Here is a 27841-nt window from a genome sequence, read left to right as displayed (position 1 = left end):
TAGAAGAAAGAAGATGCAAGTACCGCATTTAAATCATTCATGCCATTTTAATTTTGTCCATATTTTGCAGCTTCAGATATGCCTGTATTCAATACACTGGAAGTATGAATTAAAAACACCTTCAGTCACAACTTTTTGTGTTGTATTAAGTACACGATGCATTTCAGACCCTGTTGGTTCATCATCAGGTGTAATTTGTCTTCACACATGCTTTATTTTTTTCTCTTAAATGAGATGAAATGCATATTTCTGTCATGAAAAGCTCTGATGTTAGGTTATGAATTTTGTAATTCAAACACAGAAAATATGTGTGAAATAGTGGAAAAGATGAATGGTGTAAACTTACCATATAATCCAAGAAAAGTGTTTTTAAAATTTTAGCACCACCATACAGTCTTTTCTCCTGTGAAAAACCATGCATCATTAGTGGGATTCGAGTATCTCGTAAATGAAAATATGCTGTCAGAAACAACTAGAGAATGTAAGCTGTCTGGTATAATTTTGCACAGAGCATAATTCAATCATAGCTAACTCATGGTTTAAGAACCATGAGAGAAGGTTGTATACATAGAAGAGACCTGGAGACACCAAAAGGCTTCAGATTGATTATATAATGGTTAGACAGAAGCTTAGGAACCAGATTTAAAATTGTAAGACAAATCTAGGGACAGATGTGGACTCTGACTGCAATTTGTTGGTTATAGACTGCAGACGAAAACTGAAGAAACTTCAAAAAGACTGTAACTTAGGGACATAGGATCTGGATAAACTGAAAGAACCAGAGATTGTAGAGGGTTTCAGAGGGAGCATTAGGGAACAATTGACAACAACAGGGGAAAAGAATACAGTAGGAGAAGAATGGGTAGCTTTGAGAGATAAAAAAGTGAGGGCAGCAGAGGATCAAGAAGGTAACAAGAGGAGGGCTAGTAGAAATCCTTGGGTAACACAAGAGATGTTGAATTTAATTGATGAAAGGAGAAAATATAAAAATGCAATAAATAAAGCAGGTAAAAGTGAATACAAACGTCTAAAAAATGAGATTGACAGGATGTGCAAAATGAGCTAACCAGAAATTGCTAGAGGAAAAATGTATGGATGTAGAAGCATATACCACCAGGAGTAAGATAGATACTGTCTACAGGAAATTAAAGAGACCTTTGGAGAATAGAGAACCACCTGTATGAAAATCAAGACCTCAGGTGGAAAACCAGTCCTAAGCAAAGAAAGGAAAGCAGAAAGGTGGAAGGAGTATATAGAGGGTCTGTAGAAGGATAGTGTACTTGAGGTCAATATTATGGAAATGGGAGAGGACGTAGAGGAAGATTAGGAAGGAGATATGGTACTGCGTGAACAATTTTACAAAGCACTGAAAGATTTAAGTCAAAACAAGGCCCCGGGAGTAGACAACATTTTTTTAGAGCTACTGATAGCCTTGGGAGAGCCAGTACTGACAGAACTCTTCCATATGGTTAGCAAGGTGTATGAGACAGGTGAAATACCCTCAGACTTCAAGATGAATATAATAATCCCAATTCCAAAGAAAGCAGGTGCTGACAGGTGTGAAAATTACCGAAATATCAGTTTATTAAGTCATGGCTGCAAAATACTAACACGAATCATTTACAGAAAAATGGAAAAACTGGTAGAAGCCTACCTCGGGGAAGATCAGTTTGGATTCCGGAGAAGTGTAGGAACATGTGAGGTAATACTGACTGTAAGACTTCTCATAAAAGATAGCATTTGTACACTTTGAGAAAGCTTTTGACAATGTTGACTGGAACACTGTCTTTCAAATTCTAAAGGTGGCAGGGGTAAAATACAGAGAGCAAAATGCTATTTACGATTTGTACTGAAACCAGATGGCAGTTATAAGAGTCGAGGGACGCAAAAGAGAAGCAGTGGTTGAGAGGTGAGTGAGACATGGTTGTAGCCTGTCCCCAGTTTTATTCAGTCTGTATGTTTACCAATCAGTAAAGGAAACAAAAGAAAAACTTGAAGTAGGAATTAAGGTGCAGGGAGAAGAAATAAAAACTTTGAGGTTTCCCAATGACATTGTAATTTTGTCAGAGACGGCAAAGGACTTAGAAGAGCAGTAGAATGGAATGGACAGTATCTTTAAAGAAGGATATAAGATGACCACCAACAAAAGAAAACCAGGAATAATGGAATGTAGCCGAATGAAATCAGGTGATGCTGAGGGAATGTAAATAAGTTTTGCTGTTTGGGAAACAAGATAACTGTTGATGATCAAATTAGGGAGGGCACAAATGTAGACTGACAATGGCAAGAAACGTGTTTCTGAAAAACAGAAATTTGTTAACATTGAGTATAGATTTAAGGGTCAGGAAGTCCTTCCTAAAAGTATTTGTATGGTGTGTAGCCATGTATGGAAGTGAAACATGGACAATAAACAGTTTAGACAAGAAGAGAGTAGAAACTTTTGAATTGTGGTTCTACAGAAGAATGCTGAAGATTAGATGGGTAGATCACGTAACTAATGAGCAGGTAGTGAATAGAAAGGGGGGGAGGGGGAGAAATTTGTGGTACAACCTAACTAAAAGAAGGGACCAGTTGGAAAGACACATTCTGAGGCACCAAGGCATCATAATTTTAATACTGGACAGGTGGGGGGTAAAATTCATAGAGGAGTCCAAGGGATGAATACAGTAAGCAGATTCAGAGGGATCATATATAGAGTAGCATGAAGAGCTGCATCAAAGCAGTCTTTGGATTGAAGACCACAACAACAACATATATGCATACTGAAGTGATGAATGAAAATTTCTGTCAAGGTCAGGATTTGAACCTGGACCTCCTGCTCAGTAGGCAGGTGTGCTAACCACTGTGCAACTCTGGGACAGTGGCTTTGCACAACTGCACTGTGTACTCTAGCACACCTCCTACCACAATCCAAATTCCCACTCATGCCTCAGCTCATTTCATATTCCCCCTAAACTCAAATAGGATTGCAGAGGATCCCATGTTTGAATCCCGGCCTTGGTACAAAAATTCGTTCATTGCTTCAGTCTGCATATATGCATCATAGATGCTGAGACTTGAAAAGTTCTCTGAAACCATACAGTTTCATTTGATATTTAACTCTTTATAACACAATTTTTGGTAGAAAATCTGCAATTTATAGAAGTAATAGTGGAGTTCAAAAATTTCATGTGACATATTTCATTGAAAGAATGCAGGAAGTGTTGATGTGTAGGTCACTGAAAGTGGATGTGTGAGATATTTATCACTGGGCAGAAATCATTATAGATTTTCATTCGATCCAGTTCAGAATATGTTTGTGCTTGCCTCATAAAATAATAATAACAACAAAAAAACACTGCTATAAGGCATGATGTTGTCAAAATAATGATTTAGTTATGCTTATCCTAGCTTGTATGGTTTTTAATGTTTCTCATGAAAATAAAGTGTTCCTTTCCTAACATAACTGCCTTTTATGTGCCATGTTAGTCTTTGAGACACATGTAAGCATCAAACACATTTGTAGAATGTTAATTCTTGAAACTATGATTCACATATTCATGACTATTATACATTAAACAGGTCAGGGAATACACTAAATTTATAACTAGTTTTCAAACTTATGTTCAACTTGGAACAGAGTAGTTCATTACAATGTTTGTTTTCCCTTATCAAAGATTATTTAACGATATCATGTTCAAAAATACATAGCAAAATTTGTATTCAACAAATCAAATCAACTCTCATTAAATATATTATCATATTTCTAAGGAGCTCTCTGGTGCAATGACAGATATTAGTCTGGAATCCACTAGAGGAAAGAATTTTGCTTTCCTCATATGTATGTCATCTCACAGATAATTAAAGTAACATTTTCACTTGTTGGGTCGCTTTTCAATGACAAACACATACAGTTCACAAAAAATCTTAGATTTATCCTTCCTGCTATACTTTAACAACACTGAGCTCTACAAAACAAAGAACAAATGGCACATTTATTGAAATACTGTGTTTATATTGTCATAATGTTTACATTTTGTGCACATTTATGTGTTTGGTTTTCCTTTTCATGTATATTATTTTATTCATTTCCATTGTTCTGATTTCATAAAGCATCTCTACTCATTTTTATTTCAGTGCCACCTGATGATTCCTTAATGTGTGCTCCTGCATTTACTAAGAAATTGGAAGATCTCACCATAAATGATGGTGATCATTTGCAGTTGAGCTGCACTGTCACAGGAGATCCAGACCCCCAGATCACCTGGAGTAAGAATGGAGAGGTAAGATGCATGATCATTATGCAGACTGTAAGATGCATGATCATTATGCAGACTATAAAACTGCAAAAGTGGTCACTTATAGCGTCTAATATTTCTCTGATATCAAAATATAGCCATAAACTTGAGTTTCTGCATCATAATATATCTAAATTAGGATGGATCTTGTACTGTGACATACTAATAAATTTCAGTGCAAATACAGAAGAGATATGAAATTCTGTTGCATAAGGCAGACATACCGTGAGGTGAACTCTTTGGTTAGTGAGTTGGACAAAGTGTGGACAAATCAAGGGAATAACAGTTGTTTGTAATATTTTGTCAAGTGATTGTATGCAAGTGTGGGTTCAGACTTCTTGTATTATCTGCATCACTGTGGAACTATGAATTCTATTCTGTAATTGCACAGAACATTCATATTGCTTCTCATCTTTAATACTAAAAGAAATTCACAGTTCAATTTACTGCTTCTGTTCATCAAAGTGAAGTATACATTACAATTTATCTGGTAATGTAAAGTGTCAGCTGACAGATACTGAATCCCAGTAAAGTGAATGAACTATTATTACATACTTATGCCCCTGTTACATGAGTTAATTTACTGTACTGGCAAGTTGTAATGTAGATATGACGACACATTTTCCTCTGAAAGAAAGTAAAGAACATTTGAGCACAGAGGTAGTGCAGATGTTTGCAGCCAGCTGGTTATTCATTGTCTTATGTTTCATAAAATGTACCAGCTAGCCTATTGAAGTTTGTAGCATGAGTGAGAAAATACAAAAGCTTCACTTGCGATGTAGTACTTGGCTATTAACCCCATGTTTCACATAGTGCTCAGAGCCATTTGAACCATTTTGAGCCCATGTTGCATGCATGGAAAATAAGCTTCTTGTGGTATCATGGTCAGTGATTATTATTCTGATGAGCATCTACTACTCATAATGTTTGTGAATACTGTACTGTGGAGTTATAGATAAAACTAAGCCTGGCCTGGTTCTAGTTATTCAATACAGGAAACAGGTATTCACATCCAGTGTCCTATCGAGATATTACAAAGAAAATGTCCGCTTTCACTTGTGGTTATGATAAAGTTATATGACATTCAGAAACACACTTTTCCTTCTTCATTTCTTTTTTTTATTCATTGAAATAAAATGTCACTTATAGCATAGAAAATATTTCTAACAAATTTTAACATCTTGCAATCAAACATTTCATTATAAATGATTAGTGTATGTTTGATGTAGTTGTGAAAATCAATTGAACATCAATATTATAAGATACAGATACTATGTAAATGACAACATTAACCATTTCTTTACTTTTTATCTGCAGACTTTGACTTCTTCTGACATTATTGACTTGAAGTACAAAGGAGGCATTGCTAGCCTCACAATAAATGAAGTTTTCCCAGAAGATGAAGGAGAATACTGCTGTGAGGCTACAAATTCCATAGGGACTGCAAAGACAAAGTGTAAACTCAAAGTTAAACGTAAGTAACATGAACAGAAGTGTCAGATGCCTGTGAAATGCAGTTCCTCTCTACTCCTGAATGAATAGTGAGTGAGCGAGTGGTTGAGTGGCTGTGAAGAGGAAGCAGTGGGGATCTTTCACAAGTATTAACAAAATCACAAATCAGATCGACTTCAGTTTATGTGATCATCCTATAAGTGTTAACAGTTTCCCAAGAAGAGCCAAGAAAGAGGAATAACAAAGAAAGTGTCATTAATGAACCTATGTGAGCTAAACATTATGAGTGTTGCCCATCATGGGATTGAATGCTGCTTTTTGTCATTGTGGCCACATGGCACAGTACGAAAAGTATTTAAGTGGAGCAGAGAAGCATGAGAAGTCATTCTAGCAACTATAAGAACCACAAATGTGGGAAACCCACTGACACAGGACAGATTGTTATGGCCTGGCAACTGGAAATGACCATCTCGGAAATTGCAAAGCTGGTCAGTTATTCACATGCTACTGTCATGAGTATCTATGGAAAGCAGTTGAAGGGTGTGGAAACTGTGAATAGATGACAAGGCGTTCAGCACCCATGCTTTGTCACAGAATGTGGAGGTCAGAGACTTGCCTTCTCTGTAAAGTAGGGTAATCATTGTACTGTGGCAGGTCAGGTGACAGAGTACAGTGCTGGGGGACGTATGTTTTGGAGCACACTGTTCAGTGCTCATTGTCAAACATGGAGATCTGCAACAGAAAACCGCTAGTATTTCCCACATTGACTCAGTGAGGTCATCATATGTGATTTCAGTGGGACAGGATCATCAAAATTGGACTATGGATCAATGAAAATGTGTCACCTTATAAAGTGAATATTTTTTCTTGTGAGACCAGTCCAAGGGTTGTGTCTAGATATTCCAGCATCCAGGTGAATGGGTGCTCAAAATAGGCATTTTGATATGGACGCAAACCAGTGGGGGCTGTGTTATCCTTTGAAGGGAGTCATTCACTTCACCTGGGCTGTTATTGAATATGGGTAGTAATCGACGGCACCATTGCAGCAGTGATATACATGAACTTTATTTTGGACCTCCTCCATCTGCACAATGTGTTACACAACAGTGATGGCATCATGAAGCAATATAACTGTCCATGTTATAAAGTTAGCATCATGCTGTAATGTTTTGAGGAGCATGACACTGAAACTGATGTTGTGTCCAGCAAATTTGCCTGTTTGGACCTGATGGAACTAGGATACTATCAGGTGTCAGTTCTGTGCTCAGAAATGACCAGCCCATAATTTATGTGACATGTGCATAGACATCTGGTAACATGTACCTCCTGAAACTAACCAAAGACTTGTTGAATGAATACCACACAGAATCACTGCCCTTCTGTGTTCCAAAAGTGAACCAACACACTATTAAGTAGGTGGTCATAATGTGTAAATTACTGTGAGTAGCAGATCTCAAATTTAATGGTTTAGGATAGGATATTATGCACAGAAGAATGCTGAGAGTTAATTCATACTGAACTGACAATATATCAGGAAACTGGGTAGTGAAGTGACATACTCTGCTTTCTGCCTGTACATCTGCAAGTGCTGCACATTTGGTGTTAGTCAACTGTAAATTCAGCAAAGCTCCATGTAATTCAGTTATTGCAAACAGACAAAATTTTCAACATCATAAAAAGAATCATTTACAGACTGTGCAACAGAGGCCCTATGAATGCTACTGAATTAATTAAATTATTTCAGCAAGTATGATAAATCACTGTTAAAAGCCACAATTTCCTAGTATAAGATCAGATGTAATAAGAGTTTATATTCACGCCTTAAGGAGCCACATGCTGTGACCAGAATGTTTCCTGTCATGCTACCTTTATCTGAGCCCATAGTTTGTCGGTACTGTCTATCTGAGTACGTTACTGGGACAGTTGCCAAGTAATCATGAAACATGCATGTCCACACAGTGAAATACATAACAAACAGGTTTACAAAAGATGAATTTTTTCTGTGACTGGGTGTTCTAAACACCATATGGGTGGACATTGTCTTATAAGGTAGTTTGAGAAATGTAGTAAAGGAAAAGTATGACTTTGACCCTTACAGCAACTGTTGCAGCATTGCTGCTTGTATTATAGCACTCAAGATATTACAAGGCATTGGCATCATGCAAAATTATGCCCAATGTTCAGACTGTATAATGCTCCAAAGTTTGAGCTGGGACATGAATAGTAATAATAGTAACAATAATAATATTTATTCAACATCAATAACCACGGCCGATTTAAAGGCTACCACCTAGAAAGTGTGGTGTCTGGCGGTGACACCACAGTACCCCTTCTTTGTAACTTCCTATGTATGATCTTTGTGTTACTTGAACTGATAGTAGCAATTTCGAACTCATGAGTGACTCCTTCCACTGATTTCATGCAATTTTTTACAACCTTCCTGTGCAATGCTTGATGGTGCTCTCCATTAGCATGCGTGCTCTGTTTGGTCTCAGCTTAGCTGTCATTGTTCCTTTGCATTTCCACTTCACAGTCACATCACCACCAATCAACTTGGACTGGTTTTGAAGGATTGAAATGTCCCTGATGGATTTGTTATTCATGTGACATTCAGTGGCCAAGTCCACATTTGAAGTAACTGAGCTGCCCTGACTGACTCATCCTACTATTACTGCTTCTCTACTGACAGCATATTCCCAGCCTTCATTTATACTATTGGGTCCACCTCTTGTGACATCTAGTGATTAATTTCATATTACATAGAGATGTCAGGATACTTTTGGTTGAATGATGTAAAGGACATACATGCCACAATCACCTACTGCTGAAAGATGTCGTTCTAGCATGCTCAATACAATCTCTTGATTTGGCAAATTCTTTTGTACACACACCTATCCAAACTCAAGTATCCTAGTCCCTACCTTTTATCTTTTCCACATTTGCCTCCCACCTTGTCAACAAGTATTTTTTTCTTTGCTTTGTAATGTCCTCAAAATCCAAAACTTGTTATGGGATATAATTTCACCAGTGCAACTGCATTTCTTTTCACATCAAATGTTACTGCTGATCACAACTTCTGCTTTATAGTTTCTGGTTCATATGCTGGACCTTTTACAGTTCTCTACATTGTTTTCTCAATCCACTTGCACAGATTTTGAGTGTGATAATGTAGTTGATGTATAACTTATAGACTCATACCCGATTTCATAAACTTTAATTAAATCTGGAAGAATGACTGGAAGAATGAAATTTTCATAAATAATTTATTCAACTTTGTTGAAACACATTTCCCTATGTACAATGAAGAGGCAAAGATACCATATAGGGCCCCCACGAGCATGCAGAAGTGCTCCAACATGATGTGTCATGGACTCACCTATGTCTGAAGTAATGCTGGAGGGAGTTGACACCATGAATTATGCAACGCTGTCTATAAATCCATAAGAGTATAAAGGAGTGGAGATCTCTTCTGCACAGCATGTTGCAAGGCATCCCAGACATGCTCAGTAATTTTTATGTCTGGAGAGTCTGGTGGCCAGCAGAAGTGTTTAAACTCAGAAGAGTGTTCCTGGAGCCACTCGGTAGCATTTCTGGATGTGTGGGGTGTCACATTGTCCTGATGGAATTTCCCAAGTCTGTCAGAATGCAAAATTGGCATGAATGGATGCAGGTGATCAGACAGGATGCCTACATACATGTCACCTGTCAGGGTCATATCTAGACGTATCAGGGGCCACATATCACTCCAACTGCACATTCCCCACACCATTACAGAGCCTCCACCAGCTTGAACAGTCCCCTGCTGACATGCACAGTCCATGGATTCATAAGGTTGTCTCCATACCTGTACATGTCCATCCACTCAATCCAATTTGAAATGAGACTCATCTGACCAGCAACATCTTTCCAGTCATCAACAATGTGAGCATTGACTGGCCCAGGCAAGGCATAAAACTTTGTGTCATGCAGTCATCAAGGGTACATGACTGGGCCTCCCATTCCGAAAGCCCATATCGATGATGTTTCATTGAATGGTTCGCACACTGACACTTTTTGATGGCCCAGAATTGAAATCTGCAACAATTTGCTGAAGGGTTGCACTTCTGTCATGTTGAAAAATCGTCTTCACTCATCATTGGTCTCTTTCTTGCAAGATCTTTTTCTGGCCACTGTGATGATGGAGATTGTTATACCGGATTCCTGATATTAATGGTATGCTCGTGAAATTGTAATACGGTAAAATCCCCACTTCATTGCTACCTCAGATATGTTTTGTCCCATCATTCATGCACCGACTATAGCACCACGTTCAAACTTGCTTAAATCTTGATAATTTGCCTTTGTAGCAGCAACTGCGCCAGACACTTATCTTACATAGGCATTGCCGACTGCAGCACCATTTTCTGCCTGTTTACAACTCTCTATTTGAATACGCATGTATGTACCAGTTTCTTTGGTGGTTCAGTGTATAATCTAGAACTCTCTAAATAAATCTTCATGAATTAAAAGGTATCTTTCCAAAATAACGACACTCACAGTGTGTAGTATAATCTTTTTTGAGTGTATTAAATATGCATTGAGTCAATGAGCTGTTGTTTCATATTCTTACTCATGATATCTTGAGGATCTTCAGTAAGGTATTCTACCAGAAAAATAGTTGAAGGTAGTTGATTTTGAAAAATTCCAGTGTTTCAGTAAAACACTTGTTCAAATTAATGGAAAGAAACTCAAAGTAATTGCTGCACTTTCTCATCTGACGATGTTATAGAGAGCAATGGTATGACACTGGGCCCTCATTCAAAAATCATATCTTCCCCTAACTTCTTGCTTGTAATGTATGAGCCTTCATAGCATAGAATACTACATTTCTTCCACAGCTTGTTAGCACTTTGTCTCATGTTACAGAAGTGAAGTCACATGGTAGCTCAGTTATCAGTCAACTTCAGAAATTAGCACTGATTAATGTGAGGCTTAAGAGGTAACAGTTTGTCAGCTAATGCCTCTGTAAGACATTAAATGACACTCCAGCTTACTTCTGTTATATAATATATGTATGTTGTGATTTGAAAAGGTGTCAAAAATAACAGAGTTGTTTACTTTTTTGCATGATCCATGGATCATATTAGTGTCAATTCACTATAAAGTGGAATGTGTCAGGAGGTGTACAAATAAAAATACATTTTATTTGTGGAAACATAACTTAATGCTGTCCATCTACACAACTGTATTTTCTATCTTAATATACCAAATCTGATACCTGTAACCCACACACATACAGATACTATCTATTTAGAAGATCATCTATGGAGTGGAAGAAGTTATGAAGCAGAAATGATTTCAGTTTGTTTTAAAACTTGCAGTATCTGCCAGTACCTTTTATTTACAACGCAGGTGGTCAAATATTTTTGTGCTGTCTACTTTGCTACTTCGTGTGTAAGAAGAAGGTTAATTTGTGGATAGTGAAGGGTATTTTTGCACCAAGCGCTATGTTTATGAATACTACTATTATTTTAGATTCTGTCTCATCATTCACAACAAACGTCATAAGAAAGTAAATGTACTGTTTACAAAGATGTAATTGTAGTAATAGCACATTTAATCACTTATTGCCATTAGTTATGTTTGCCAGTGCATTTTCTTTGGATGATAATTCATGATGAATTTTTCTTACTCATACTTTATGCTGGGTTTCCATGTGCACTGAAAACTTTCACATGCCGACCCCCAACAATCAAAATTTGTTGGCACAATGTCCTATAAACAATTGAAGTAATTTGTGTGGACACGAGTGTAGTAGAGATAGTTTCAAGTAAAGAGTTTAGCTGTCGTTGAACAAAGAGGAACCCAATTAATTTCATGATCTTCTACAAATTATTTCTTTTTCCACACACACACACACACACACACACACACACACACACACACACACACACACACTTGTATATTTGTGTGTAGCAAATAATTATTTATTAATCTCATATTGTGAGATTTTATGCTTTCATGCAGAACATATCTGCAGTACATTGTTTCGTATGTACATTGTGAAGCTAACTGGTGTTGCTTTATGATTTCAGCAATGGAGTCAGCTGCTGGAGCCAAGAGCAAAGGTGGTGACTCTGCTCCAAAGATTGTGAGTCACTTAGAATCTGCATATGTCAAAGATGGAGAGCCAGTTACATTGTCCTGCAGGATTATTGGTAAGTATTTGTGTACAGTTTAACATATTACCCACACTCAGACAGCACTCAAAAACACATATTATGTGGAAAGTACTTCTGATACATCTCTAACCCACTTCAGTTTCACAGGCAATCTCAGTTAATTCCTTACAGAGAGATATATACTATAAAATAAAAGTGCTGACTACATGTTTTGTTAGGTAACAATTTCATTGAATGACTTCAGTGATTGAAGAGTTATTTGTGTTAATAATATTTCAATACAAAAGCAAGCATTATCTTGTTTCCTTGTAACTAAACACTCATTCTGTATTTCATACTTAAGATGATAGACAAAGAGACCCTACATAGAAAAGTTGATAGTAACTTCAGTACTGATTTCATCTGAGTTATTTATCAGAACATTAGTAGCAAATTGGTAATTCATGTTTGGTTGTTACAGGTGCGAAAAAGTTTGATGTAATTTGGCTCCACAATAATAAAGAAATTAAGCCAAGTAAAGATTTTGAATACACAAATGAAGCAAATATATACAAACTTAATATTGCTGAAATATTCCCAGAAGATTCCGGCACTTACACATGTGAGGCATTCAATGATGCTGGTGAATCATTCAGCAGTTGTACACTTGTTGTACTAGGTAAGTGCATGAGTACTTTAATAAATACAGCATATATTTAAAAACTACCTCTCTGATAATTGTATGATAATTATAAACCAAAGAATAATCATTTATCATTATCTTAATTTGCACAAATAATTTTTGTGCCATATCACCTGCAATTTCAGACCATTATGATGAATAACTGAGAACACAATGAAGTCACATTCACAGAAGTAAGGCAGTTGGAAGAGACTACTCTAAAAAGGTTAAATGTTATGCTTATATCATAAAAAGGGAGTAATGTTATATAGCAATATCCACTGTTAGATGTTCAACTTTATGCTATTACATAAATACTGCATGCTCTAAAAACAGCAAAAATATAATTAGAAAGCTGGGTAAAAAGTGCATCATATCAAACATTAAATGACCAAGAGACGAACTGTAATTTTTGTGTGAGTAGTTCCAAAACAAATTTAAAAAATAAAAACTCAACTAGTAAGGAAGTCTTCAGGAATAGAAAGAGAGCTTACCACACATTATTAAGAGAAATCTAATACCGTACTTCAAGAAAGGAGTTGAAAGTTCACATTATATAGCAAAGGCTGTGTGGACTTTCATAAATGCAGATAGAAAAGAAGTAGCACGAAGAATGGAAACATAATACTTAAAAGGAGGTAATTAGTATAACCCAGCAAATCACAGACCCATCACTATAACTTCAGTGTTGTCAAAAGTAATTGGAGGGTAGTAAAAAACAAATTGATACACTTCATCGAAAGGAATAACATCCTAAGCAATGCCCAACATTTCATACATGTAGATCAACCAACTCAACAATTGCAAATTTCAGGAGGCACATAGTGACACCATTAAATGGCCAAAAGTAAGTTTGTGGTTTGTTCCAAGATCTATCCAAAACTTTCGATTATGTATGTTATGATACACTGTTGCAGAAACTTCAAACTTCCTCATTACAATATGAGAGGAAAAGTAGCTGACATTGTATAGTACTTTGTTAAAAACAGTGTTGTAGAAAGTGCAACTCAGTAGTTCAGCAATAAAAACCTGTTCATAACTGAAAAAAAAAATAGCAACGTACAGTGATAGTCACGCCATCAGAAATGTACACACTGAAAATCAGCCTTAAAGTTGGGAAGGCATGCCTACAAGAGACAAGGCATTACTAGTTCTTCAGTGTGGTAGTAGACAAATACTTGTTTTGGGAAAACCACATAAATAATTATATCCAAAAATTTGTTCAAATGTCTTCCTAATGAGGAAGATGTCTAGGACAGTAAATGGAGACACATTACTAAAGACATTGTGTGATCTCATATATACATTCTTGTCACACTGCAGACTGTTTTCGGCTTGTGCTGCCAAGACTCATATAAAAAGACTGGTTGCTCCAGAAGAATGCTTTAAGGCATATTGTAAAATTACAGCCACAATAATTTTGCAGAAAAAAAACTTAGAGACCTTGAAATCTTAACAGTTCCACCTATATACACAGTGCCTGACAAAAAACTGAAGAACCAGAAGGTGAGGGGAAAAGGAAATGAAACTTCATGGGTTGAGAGGGTATATGATGTTATCTCAGAGATAACAAAATCAAGTCAAATTTACAAAGAATTTGGCTGTATGAGCCCATTTATCAGTATTATGTTGCACCACCCTGGCCTGGAGTATGCATTTATTTGGCTTGGAAGGGTGACATAGAGCCATTGTATCCTTTCCAGAGGCAAGATGACCCACAACTGTTATAACTGCTCCTCGATATCCTGGATACTGGCACTAGGACGGAGTTGATGCCTGGGCTGGTCTTTCTACATGTGTTCTATTGGGGGACAGGTCTGGCAATCTTGTTCATCATGGGAGTTCCTCAACAATGCACAAACAGTACATTGAGATTCATGATGCGTGGATGAGTGTTGTCCTACTGAAAAATGGTATCACAATACTGTCATATAAAAGGTAACTCATAAGGATGCAGGACGTCCATGCCATACCATTGTGCTGTCACAGTTCCATCAATTACTACTCGCCATGATCTTAAGTCATACCCAATGGCCCCCAAACATCATGACAGCAGGAGTAACACCAAAGTGCCTATCCAAAACATTGAAAGAATGGGACCTCTACCCAGGTTGCCCCAATACTTGCCGATGATAGTCATCACTGAACACAGTGCAAAACCATGCATCAGCAGTCTATGCTTCCTGGTTACAGAACTACTGCAAACAGAGTTGTTTGTGTTGTGTTAGTGGCAGCCCACACTTGGAACCTTAATTCCTTAGTCCAGATGCTGCTAATCTCTTATCAGTGTTGCAGGGAGTCCATTTCTTGTTATTGGTGTGCAGGTGCAGATGTGAAGAGGTTCGATGTGCCTGTTAGTTAAAACAGTTAACCTAATAATTACCATTATATTTATTGTTGTGTGGTGTAACAATGGAATTTGGAGAATAAGGAGATGGTTATTGGCATTTGAAACTTTAAATTAATCCCTCAGGCATGCTCAATTGGAAAAGAGTTGTCCATGAATGGCAAAGATCCAGGTCAACAGATTGTTTTAATCCTGCAGGAAGGTTCATAATTACAATATGCTACAAATTTAAACTGCACAAATATGTAAAAAAAGACTGTGTTGTACTCTGCTGTTAGGGAACACACTCAAGATCAGACAAAATCTTACAGATTATAAAAATATGCCACAGTGACCCTTACAGTGTTATATTTCATGTGTTTCAGTTCCTAATGAGGAGCCAAAGAGTCCAGTTTTCAAAACATTCCCACAGTCTGCCACAGTGCAAGAAGGTGAAAGTGTGAGGTTTGAGTGTGAGACAGAGAAAGTTCCAGTCAAAGGTAAACTTCACTATTTTACACAGTAATTTTTGTTTTAGACTGAGTTATACCGCATTCTAATTGTCATAATTGCCCCTTCATAAAATTATTTTTGAAGTTTATCTTTTGATTTTGTAGACTGTAGTCCTCTCAGTGGCACATGTGACACGTGGATTAGTGTTTATTGATGTATGTTCCTTTCATTTAAACCACTTTCCTTCATCCCATTGTGTTCAGCTTCACATCTGTACATCAGATGAAATGTCATTAAAAAATTACAGATCCATATTTGACGGAAATCAAGAGTTGTTGCATTCATTCCTTCATATGCACACTTCACCAATTTTATACACTTGTTACGCTCTATAAATTTAGAATCCATTATTACAGGTGTCTGTATATTCCATAATTTATTGTGAATTCTTAAGATTAAATTTTTGCTAGCACTTATTTACAACCAGCTTCTCCCTAGTGTGAGGTAAAATGTTTCAGTGTAATGACTGTACTCACAGCAAAGAGAATTCAGTAAGTGTAGTAAATATGGAAAAGGGAATTCGGGTGATTTGTTGAGTAACATTGCTTGAAACTGTCTCTGATATTGTGCCTGCTCTGGTAAACAGACTGTAGATTACTGAATTTCTTTAACGAAGTAATTTTTTGCATTGGTTGTTTTTATGTTAAAATAAACACTTTATTTCATCACTTATTAAATAGCTGATTTGACCTCCTTGAGCATTATCAAGCTACATCATAATAAAAGTTATTATGCTTATAACATTTTATGCCCCCCATGAACCATGGACCTGGCCGTTGATGGGGAGGCTTGCGTGCCTCAGCGATACAGATAGCTCTACCGCAGGTGCAACCACAACTGAGGAGTATCTGTTGAGAGGCCAGACAAACATGTCATTCCTGAAGAGGGGCAGCAGCCTTTTCAGTAGTTGCAGGGGCAACAGTCTGGATGATTGACTGATCTGGCCTTGTAACACTAACCAAAACGGCCTTGCTGTGCTGGTACTGCGAACGGCTGAAAGCAAGGGGAACTACAGCCATAATTTTTCTCAAAAGCATGCAGCTTTACTGTATGGTTAAATGATGATGACGTCCTCTTGGGTAAAATATTCCGGAGGTAAAATAGTCCCCCATTCGGATCTCTGGGCGGGGACTACTCAGGAGGACGTTGCTATCAGGAGAAAGAAAACTGGCATTCTACAGATCGTACTGTGGAATGTCTGATCCCTTAATCGGGCAGGTAGGTTAGAAAATTTAAAAATGGAAATGGATAGGTTAAAGTTAGATATAGTGGGAATTCGTGAGGTTCGGTGGCAGGAGGACCAAGACTTCTGGTTAGGTGAATACAGGGTTATAAATACAAAATCAAATAGGGATAATGCCGGAGTAGGTTAAATAATGAATAGGAAAATAGGAATGCGGGTAAGCTACTACAAACAGCATAGTGAATGCATTATTGTGGCCAAGATAGATATGAAGCTCACGCCTACCACAGTAGTACAAGTTTATATGCCAACTAGCTCTGCAGGTGACAAAGAGATTGAAGAAATGTATGATGAGATAAAAGAAATTATGCAGGTAGTGAAGGGAGACGAAAATTTAATAGTCATGGCTGACTGGAATTTGATAGTAGGAAAAGGGAGAGAAGAAAATGTAGTAGGTGAATATGGATTTGGGGGAAGAAATGAAAGAGAAAGACACCTGGTAGAATTTTGCACAGAGCTCAAGAATCATGAAAGAAGGTTGTATATATCGAAGGAGCCTGGAGATACTAGAAGGTATCAGGTACATTATATAATAGTAAGACAGAGATTCAGGAACCAGGTTTTAAATTATAAGATATTTCCAGGGGCAGGTGTGGACTCTGATCACAATCTATTGGTTATGAACTGTAGATTAAAACTGAAGAAACTGCAAAAATGTGGGAATTTATGGAGATGGGACCTGGATAAACTGCAGGAACCAGAGGTTGTAGAGAGCTTCAGGGAGAGCGTTAGGGAACAATTGACAAGAATGGGGGAAAGAAATACAGTAGACGATGAATGGGTAGCTTTGAGAGATGAAATAGTGAAGGTAGCAGAGGATCAAGTGGGTAAAAAGAAGAGGGCTAATAGAAATCCTTGGGTAACAGAAGAGATATTGAATTTAATTGATGAAAGGAGAAAATGTAAAAATGCAGTAAATGAAGCACACAAAAAGAAATACAAATGTCTCAAAAATGAGGTCGACAGGAAGTGCAAAATGGCTAAGCAGGGATGGCTAGAGGACAAATGTAAGGATGTCGACACACATATCACTAGGGGTATGATAGATACTGCCTACAGGAAAATTAAAGAGACCTTTGGAGAAAAGAGAACCGCTTGCATGAATATCAAGAGCTCAGATGGAAACCCAGTTCTAAGCAAAGAAGGGAAAGCAGAAAGGTGGAAGGAGTATATAGAGGGTCTATACAAAAGTGATGTTCTTGAGGACAATATTATAGAAATGGAAGAGAATGTAGATGAAGATGAAATAGGAGATATGATATTGCGTGAAGAGTTTGACAGAGCACTGCAAGACCTAAGTCGAAACAAGGCCCCCGGAATAGACAACATTCCATTAGAACTACTGACAGCCTTGGGAGAGACAGACCTAACAAAACTCTACCATCTTGTGAGCAAGATGTATGAGACATGCAAAATACCTCAGACTTCAAGAAGAATATAATAATTCCTATCCCAAAGAAAGCAGGTGTTGACAGATTTGAAAATTATCGAACTATCAGTATAATAAGCTACGGCTGGAAAATACTAACACGAATTCTTTACAGACGAATTGAAAAGCTGGTAGAAGCTGACCTCGGGGAAGATCAGTTTGGATTCCGTAGAAAAGTTGGAACATGTGAGGCAATACTGACCCTACAACTTATCTTAGAAAATAGATTAAGGAAAGGCAAACCTACATTTCTAGCATTTGTAGACTTAGAGAAAGCTTCTGACAATGTTGACTGGAAAACTCTCCTTCAAATTCTTAATGTGGCAGGGGTCAAATACAGGGAGCAAAAGGTTATTTGCAATTTGTACAGAAACCAGATAGCAGTTATAAGAGTCGAGGAACATGAAAGGGGAGCAATGGTTGAGAAGGGAGTGAGACAGGGTTGTAGCCTCTCCCCGATGTTATTCAGACAGTATATTGAGCAAGCAGTAAAGGAAACAAAAGAAAAATTCACAGTTGGAATTAAAATCCATGGAGATGAAATGAAAACTTTGAGGTTCACTGATTACATTGTAATTCTGTCAGAGACAGCAAAGGACCTGGAAGGGCAGCTGAACGGAATGGACAGTGTCTTGAAAGGAAGATATAAGATGAACATCAACAAAAGCAAAATGAGGATAATGAAATGTAGTCGAATTAAATCGGGTGATGCTGCAGGAATTATCTTAGGAAATGAGACACTTAAAGCAGTAGATGAGTTTTGCTATTTGGGGAGCAAAATAACTAATGATGCTCGAAGTAGAGAGGATATAAAATGTAGACTGGCAATGGCAAGGAAAGCGTTTCTGAAGAAGAGAAATTTGTTAACATCGAGTATTTATTTAAGTGTTTGGAAGTCGTTTCTGAAAGTATTTGTATGGAGTGTAGCCATGTATGGAAGTGAAATGTGGACGATAAATAGTTTAGACAAGAAGAGAATAGAAGGTTTTGAAATGTGGAGCTACAGAAGAATGCTGAAGATTAAATGGGTAGACCACATAACTAATGAGGAGATATTGAATAGAATTGGAGAGAAGAGAAATTTGTGGCACAACTTGACTAGAAGAAGTGATCAATTGGTAGGGTATATTCTGAGGCATCAAGGGATCACCAATTTAGTATTGGAGGACAGTGTGGAGGGTAAAAATTGTAAGAGGGAGACCAAGAGATGAATACACTAAACAGATTCAGAAGGATGTAGGTTGCAGTAGGTACTGGGAGATGAAGAACCCTGCACAGGATAGAGTAGCATGGAGAGCTGCATCAAACCAGTCTCTGGACGGAAGACCACAACAACAACAACAGCAGAATTTTATGTTCCACACATCAATATGGAGGAAGCAACATATGATGGTATCCCTCCTAAGTGCTCTGAACAACTGTAGCAGGTACAGAAACAACTATCTTAGGATTTAAGTCCACATATAAAACAGGAAAAAACATAACCCTTATGCAGGCTTTGTCATTGTGCCAGTGTACATAACACATTAAGGTGCATTAGTGTAACTGTTGAAGTGAAAATACACAAAGTGTGGTCAGTGGCCATAAGTCAAAGTAGTTGCATTTCAGTGAACTTAGCAGCATAACTGCATTGTGTAGAAAACCTGAGTAATGTCGTATTTTCTCAGGCTGAGCGTAAAGTACTAAGCAAAGTTCTTAAATTTATTGTGGAATCCAAATTCAAGGACACTCTGATAAAAAACCTAATTGCCAACACCAAAATGGCACTTGACATTTCTCTGCTGCATATTTGCCAACAACACATCCACAAAAGACTACTGATGACTACTGACTTTGAAAAGAAAAGCCATATAACCAAAAAATCATATTGTACTTCAAATTCTTGCAGTAAAGTTCCTAATCCTAACACTAAGCAGCTTTGACCACCATCTGCATTAAAATCAAAAGAAAGTGTACTGCTAGGAAGTGTAGTCCTCTGTGTAGTTCATTGATATTTTAAGTAAAATAAAAGCATTATTATGTGACTCTTCTGTGAGGTTGATGAATGGAAATCATTACAAAGCTAATGCACACATAGCTCTTTACTTATCAGTCTGTCTTTAAGAAAAATGAGGAGATCTCATACAATCAAAAATACTTCATGAGAAAAAGTCACATGTTTCACATTATGCACCATTCTCATGTTATGTAAATAACATATGTTACGGAATTCAATGTCTTCATTGTCTTGTAAATGTATGTTCAGAGAGCTGCGTGGTGTTAAATAACCATTATTTTGGCCAAATATTGGGTTAATAGATTTGGGGATTTCTTTTGTGATACAAAGGTTGCTGAGGTTGGCAGTGGTATTTTTCCTTACAATTCAGACATGCCATTCTGCCTACTACATGTATCAACAAATTTATACAGGCTTTGTGGCCATTGTGTATTCCTTGTAAGGGTGCAGTCTTACCTTATATTTGTGATAAATTGTTTTCAACATAGATTTTTTAAATATTAATCAAAACAATATTCTCCAAGTTGAACATGTGTATGTAAGTTCCAAATTCTACTATATGACATTGTTACAAAATCAATCTCACCCTGGATTTCTTGAGGCAGAGATGGTTGTTATTGACTTTTCAAGATCAGTTATTAACTGAAATGGCAATTCAGATTTAGATTCAGTTTGCAGATATTAATTTAATCAATATAAATTCTTCATTTGCACACGTACACACACACACACACACACACACACACACACACACACACACACACATGCACTACATGTTGTTGTTGTTGTGGTTTTCAGTCCTGAGACTGGTTTGATGCAGCTCTCCATGCTGCTCTACCCTGTGCAAGCTTCTTCATCTCCCAGTACCTACTCCAGCCTACATCCTTCTGAATCTGCTTAGTGTATTCATCTCTTGGTCTCCCTTTACGTTTTTTACCCTCCACGCTGCCCTCCAATACTAAATTGGTGATCCCTCAATGTCTCAGAACATGTCCTACCAACCAATCCCCTCTTCTAGTAAAGTTGTGCCACTAGCTCCTCTTCTCCCCAATCCTATTCAATACCTCCTCATTAGTTATGTGATCTACCCGTCTAATCTTCAGCATTCTTCTGTAGCACCACATTTCGAAAGCTTCTATTCTCTTCTTGTCTAAACTATTTATCGTCCACATTTCTCTTCCATATATGCCTACACTCCATACAAATACTTTCAGAAACGACTTCCTGACATTTAAATCTATTCTCGATGTTAACAAATTTTTCTTCTTCAGAAATGCTTTCCTTGCCATTGCCAGTCTACATTTTATATCCTCTCTACTTCGACCATCATCAGTTATTTTGCTCCCCAAATAGCAAAAGTCCTTTACTACTTTAAGTGTCTCATTTCCTAATCTAATTCCCACAGCATCACCCTACTTAATTCGACAACATCCCATTATCCTCGTTTTGCTTTTGTTGATGTTCATCTTATACCCTCCTTTCAAGACACTGTCCATTCCGTTCAACTGCTCTTCCAAGTGCTTTGCTGTCTCTGACAGAATTACATTGTCATCAGCGATCCTCAAAGTTTTTATTTCTTCTCCATGGATATAACATCAAAATGTACTGTAATAATAGTACAATAAACTAATTCTATTCGGTCTTGCTCTAGGAGCAGCAGCAGTTTTTGAACATTCTTGATTCAAGTCAGACATACTTCACATGTTCTAAAAATTCTGTGACTGGATAGATGCCATGATATAATACGAATTCACTTAGGGATTTATAAAACAGTGAAAATAAGTAAATAACTTGTATTTATTGTGAAAAATTGTCTTACATTTGTATAGCACTATTTGTAATGGAGGTTTTAAAGGCCGATGTCCTTACCAAATGGACATGGTGTTTATCATAGTTGCCTGGTATTATGTTCATGTATATTAAAGTTTTTAATTATCTCTTTTAAATTCTTTCTTACATATTTACATGTTTCTAGAATAATAAAACAGGGAAGTAGGAGGATCAAAGACTTTTGGAAAATGCTGTGGAACTGGGCAAAGTGTGCAGTTCGAACAGTGTGAAAGTCTGCTTTGTAGGCAAGAATATATAGGCTGTAGCATACTTTCTTCAGTGCTGCATTCGCTTTTGTTACGTGTGTCTGTCATTTAAAATCACGTTGAAGCCATATGTCTAAAAATTTTGCTTCCACTGAGGGTGTAATTGCACTGGAGTTGATTATCACGGAGGCTTTTCCCTTTAAACAGAAGTTTAGAAAAGTAGGTTTGGGTATAGAACCAGTCATTTAGCTGGACTTCATCTGAAAAGAACGTATTTATTTGTGAATCAATGCTTAGATCTGGGTTGGGTCATCTATGTGCAAAATGAAACTGGAAGGTCCAAGAATGGATTGTTGAGGAACTCCACTTTTTATTTTTCCTGCATCTGAAAAAAAATATGTTCTAGTGCTATCATGTGGATCATGTGTCATTACTACTCCCTGTTTCTGATTCGTTAAGTATGAGGAGAACTATTTTAATGCAGTGCCTCTAATGCTGTAGTTTGGAGCTTTTTCAACAGAATTTTGTTATTCAAGATGTCAAAAGCTTTGCTTAGGTTCAATAAAATACCAGCAGCATTTTGCTTTTTGACCATTGCTTCTAGAGTGTTTTGTAGAAAAATATAGATTGGACTAGCTATAAATTTACTTTCCTGGAAGCCATGCTGGGCATAAATGAGGAGTTAGTTCTTGTCTCTACATGATTCTCTCAGTGATTAGGCAAAACTTGATAATAAAGAGACTGGTCTGTAGTTTTCCAAACTTGCTTTGTCACTTTTTTATGAATAGGGATCACTTTGGCAATTTTAAGATAATCAGGAAAAGTTCCTGTCACAAAGGATAAGTTGATTATATCAGCAAGGCATGTTCCAGTATTTATAATACATTCCTTTATGAGGAAATCTGGAATACCATTAATTCCTGGGGAAATTTATTTGAAGGGTTTTTGCAATGTAAATGGTTTCATTTAGAGTTTTTTGTATTGTGCGCATGGTACTGCTTGAAGAGATTTGCAATCTGTTGGCGGTCAGTAACTCTCTTGTTGTCACAATTCAGGGTGATATTTTCCTTTTTTTAATTTCCATCCTGCTTTAGTAGTTTGCAGATTACTTTGCATTTATTTCCAGCTTTGATATAAACTTACTGTTAGCCATTATTTTTGTGTGGCATACAACTTTTATATAGATCTGAATGATTTTAAAATATAACTGTAAGGAGAAGGTATATGTTGTGGCTTCTTCTGTAATTTAGCAATTCTCTTTTTGTATTGCTTGAGATTTTTGCCTCTTGTTATCCATGTATTTGATTTTAGATTGTATTCCTTCACACCTGCGTTTTGAAAGGAAGTCCTGTTTCAGAATAGTAGTGGAAAATGCCAGAGAACGTTTCAAACTGTTTGTTGGTCTCATGCATCTGAGAAACTACTTCCCACCTTTTTCTTGATAATGTTTTTACACTCTATGTGTTGAACCTTCCCCCTCCTGCTTTCTCTGGGCAGTAAATAGCCTGAGAGGGATTACCTCTTGCGATTCATGGTCACTAAAATTTGTTTTTATGCATTTTGCAGTGCAGGTTGTGTTTGCAAATACTTGGTCTAGAGCAGTAGCAGTAGTTTTGTAATTTTTGTTAGGGTTAGTATTGTTTGTTTAAATCAAAAGTATCTGTTTGTTTGAAAAATAGTTGTTTTATCCTGCTTGTTCCACGACAATAAGTACTGAAAACAGTCAATAGTTTTGCATTTCAACACACTTGTCATTAAAACAACAGTACCTCCATTTTTGTGATTTCTTCTACAGAAGTAGTTTGCAAGTGTATATCATGATATCGAAAATGAAGCAATCTGTTCTGCCTTTCGTCAGTGTTCAGAGAGATGTAGGACACTGACAAAATTAAGTTCAGTATTTATCAAAACTTCAGTGTCGAATACCTTGTTTGTGACAGACTGGACATTGTGGTGGTATAAGTAGAGATATTTATCACAGCTTGTCTACTAGATTTTAAATTAACATCCAAAGTTTCTAAGGGCATTGTAATTACATCACTTACCTCAGATTTGTTCAGAGAGATTCTGTCCTTAAAAAAACAGCCATGCAGGTGCATGGAGTCTTATTGTCTCACTGACTTCAGAGTGCTTTCTGCCCTTGGAAAATTCATCCATATGGCTGCCTCATTTCTGCTGTTGTTGTTGGATTCTTGCACCCCATCATTTCCATAGATTCCAAGATCATTGGGTGCTTCCATTTAATAGCTTTCAGTCCCACCTGGCTTACAGCTAAATGGTTCTTTTCTGACCTTGAGAGTTATCACTTCTGTTACCACACATCACTTTTGTCCTTGAGAGGTATGACTTCTAAAATATTGTGCTCCAAGCTTAATTTTTTATCAGCTATTTCTAAAATCTTGCTTGTAATGGAATTCTTTCCCACTGTTGAGATGGAGGCTGTGAGTTGCATGAAATCTTTGTCCAAGTTCACTTATATCCATGAATATTGCAGTCTGGCTGCTTAGCTAAATGGTAATGTGTTTGCGTGCAATGCAGTGGGCCCAGGTTCAATTCCCAGCTGGCTTGGAGATTTTCTCCATTCGTGAACTGGGTGTTGTGTTTCCCTCATCATCACTGACGTGCAAGTCACCCAGTGTGGCATTACCTGAAATAAGACTTGCAACCTGGCCACCAAACTTCCCCGACAGGGGCCTCTCGACCAACAATGCCACACCATCATATCATTTTTTTAAATATGAATATTGCATTCTTAAATCAGCTGAAGATATTTTGAACCTCTTTGTTTGCTTTCCATTCTTTATTAATTATCCACTACCAGTTTGGTAGGTCATGGCAATGTGCAGTATCATTAACCTGCCTCTTTTCTCACCCACGGCACCAATCAAGCAGCATCTTATTCAAGCAGCATTTTATTCTGTTTTATGGACTTTTAATGACCAAATATCATTTTCTTGTATGTATTTCCATCAATAAATCCATATTTTATAACTCTATTCCAGCACAAATGTAAGGAAAACTCAGGTTTAGTTGCAGAGTTTCTTGTTGTGTAAGATTGTCTGGAAATATGGTTGAGAATAGTTAATTAATAAAATAAAATTGTCAGAAAACGGTCACTTTTTAATGAGGAACTTTGAGCATTCACACAACATCCAAAGTGCAAGAGCAGTAGAACATTATCTGTGAGGTGTTTCAGACAGTGCCAATTTTCTGCAAGCAATTGTGAGTTCATACACTGTGTAAGGTACGGGCTGCACCCCAATCCCATTTATATAAATTTCTGCAAATAAATTATTTTTAAAACATTATACTAGGAGTTTTTTGGCTGAAAAGAGAGATGACAGATATCTTCTGTAGTGGTTACTGCACCAAATGACAAACTGCACACACTACAAAAGATTACAAAAATATATGTCTTGGAATCTTCTATGTTTATCATATAATTGAAAACTGAGCAGGACTGAGTTTGAAAACTGGCCACACCATTACAGCACTGACAGCTGATTCTAATAACCAAATGTTATTTTACAGTGACATGGTTGAAGGATGGAAAACCTGTTGATGAACAAAGTTCAAATTACCAGTTCATTATGGATGGCAAAAAGAAGTTCAAGTTTGAGATAGTAAAATGTACATCTTTGGATGTTGGACAGTACACAGCAAAAGCTGTAGGGAAGAAAGGAGAAACTACAGCTGCATTTGCTCTCAATGTGTGCCCTCCTGGTGAACTCTGAAGACCATACCAGTAGTTGTAAGCGAAGTACATTGTTGTTGAGGTAATTCAATTAGTATTTTGATATTGATGATCTACATTAATTATTATTGTCTGTATTCTTGTAATAGTTGGTAATTTCTTTTGTAATCACAAAAGTTAATCACTGGTCTGATGCTTCATAATGCTTTTGACACCAGAACCACAACAGTTTAAAACTCACAGTCGATTTTGTTCTGTGTGTTCACAAAAATAGGATAATGTGAGCATCAAGTGCTATTCACCAAACAGAAGATACATTGAACAGCAGGCAGGCATCTTGTTATTTGAAATAAAAATTCTGCTTGTTCATTGTAATGGTTATCAGTTTCAAGTGTTATGAAATGTTCGTTACTTATCCTCAATGCAGTGCATGAAATGAAACTTACCACCCATACCCCTTCATACAACTGTCTCCATGTGGACCTCTCAGTGCCCTTTCTACTTTCCAGTATTAGCCTTTCTTGTCCTTCTAACATTGCTCATATTTACTTTATTTGTGCTCTCTCTCTCTCTCTGTCTCTCTCTCTCTCTCTCTCTCTCTCTCTCTCTCTCTCTCTCTCTCTCTCTCTCTCTCTCTCTCTCTCTCTCTCTCTCTCTCTCTCCCCTCCCCCTCCTCCTCCCCCTCCCCCTCCCACTCTCCCCCATCACTATTTTGAATGGTTTGCATTTTGTTTTTGATTGTCACCTATATTTTATATGAAGTCGAAATGAATGATTTATATTGCTTGTAAATAGCATTCATCTGCATTGAAATATCATTTTTCTTTTTCAGTCTCTGTTTAATGCCATTGTGTTCCTGAGGGAGCTTGGAAATGACCAACTTGGATGAGCTGAGTGACAGCCTGTCATGAAAAGTGCAAAAATAAATATATACATATAAGTTATCATATATTTATTTAAGATAAAACCATTGTTCCTTTATCCATATATTCATACATTGTGCCATATTAATTGTAAAAATTATTTGCCAGCATCCTCAAAGTGACACACAAATTAAATTATTGAGTGAACATCATGCACCATGAAACAGTTTTCTACCCATCACCAACATAAAATCATCGACATTATTTAAATATAGCATAGTCATCATATCACATCCATTAATTTGTTAATGTAATTTCTCTGTCATTTTAGTCTGAATTGAAAACTGTTGTCATCATGTATGATGGGCTCTAGTCAACTGAAGTTTGGTCCCTAAATGTTATGCAATCAGAAATGGATACACACAGGTATATCTGTGTGGATGACAACACGCGTGTGCAGCACGTGCATTTCGGAGTATGATTGTGAGTGTGAAAAGGAGTGAGGTTGGTTCTGGATGTGTGTGCATGCATGCATGTGTGTACATATATATATGTATATGTGAAAGTATTTTTTTACTGATTGCTTTAAGAAATAAATATTTTTATTAAGACCTGAATTTTAGTAAGTATGTATTATTAAATTATTTTGTACAATTCATTTGTATGTAAATGGATGAAGGGCATTTAAACTAGTGATGTTTGTACTTCGATTTACTTTCCAATTGCTTAAAACTATGAAAACTGTAGCTTTGTTCGTATGGAACTGGGTGTTATTCTTCTGTCTTTAGAGTTCCTTTTTCTCTAAACATTGTAAAAAACTAAACTGTCTATTTTATGTAAAAGACAAGAGTTTAACACGCAGACTTCTATATCTTGTAATGTTTGTGTACTTATTCTCAACAGAACTCACAACTCTGTATATTTCAATGGTATGGTGTATGAATAAACGGTAATGTGAACAGACAATATCCTGCATTTGAATATATATTGTAATATCATAATCACACTTGAGTCCAAATCTGAAAGAGGGGCCATCAGTGAAATACAACACTTCGACTGAAAGAATGTTTATTATGAACACCCATGTACAGCACAGAGAGTGCAGCTGTGTATACAAACAGAATATTCCAGCAAACCTTGAATATTACAGAATATACTGACATTAAAAAGAAATATATTTCAAGCACTTT

The 27841-nt window shown here is 36.9% G+C and overlaps 1 protein-coding gene across 50 annotated transcripts in view; it reads left to right on the top strand.

Moving 5' to 3' along the window:
• LOC126299121 (twitchin) overlaps positions 1 to 27617 on the top strand; it is a 484418-nt gene extending 456801 nt beyond the window's left edge. For all 50 annotated transcript variants that reach the window (XM_049990829.1, XM_049990822.1, XM_049990871.1 and 47 more), the window contains 7 exons: positions 4117 to 4262; positions 5595 to 5751; positions 11804 to 11926; positions 12351 to 12548; positions 15264 to 15377; positions 25626 to 25870; positions 26621 to 27617. In XM_049990829.1, coding sequence (XP_049846786.1) covers positions 4117 to 4262; positions 5595 to 5751; positions 11804 to 11926; positions 12351 to 12548; positions 15264 to 15377; positions 25626 to 25828 — 941 coding nt within the window. In that variant the 3' untranslated portion in view covers positions 25829 to 25870; positions 26621 to 27617. The remainder of the gene's footprint in view (positions 1 to 4116; positions 4263 to 5594; positions 5752 to 11803; positions 11927 to 12350; positions 12549 to 15263; positions 15378 to 25625; positions 25871 to 26620) is intronic.
• Positions 27618 to 27841: the final 224 nt, after the last annotated feature.

The sequence above is a fragment of the Schistocerca gregaria genome, chromosome X (assembly GCF_023897955.1).
Source record: "Schistocerca gregaria isolate iqSchGreg1 chromosome X, iqSchGreg1.2, whole genome shotgun sequence".
Classification (NCBI taxonomy): domain Eukaryota; kingdom Metazoa; phylum Arthropoda; class Insecta; order Orthoptera; family Acrididae; genus Schistocerca; species Schistocerca gregaria.
This window is presented reverse-complemented; position numbering and strand designations above follow the sequence as displayed.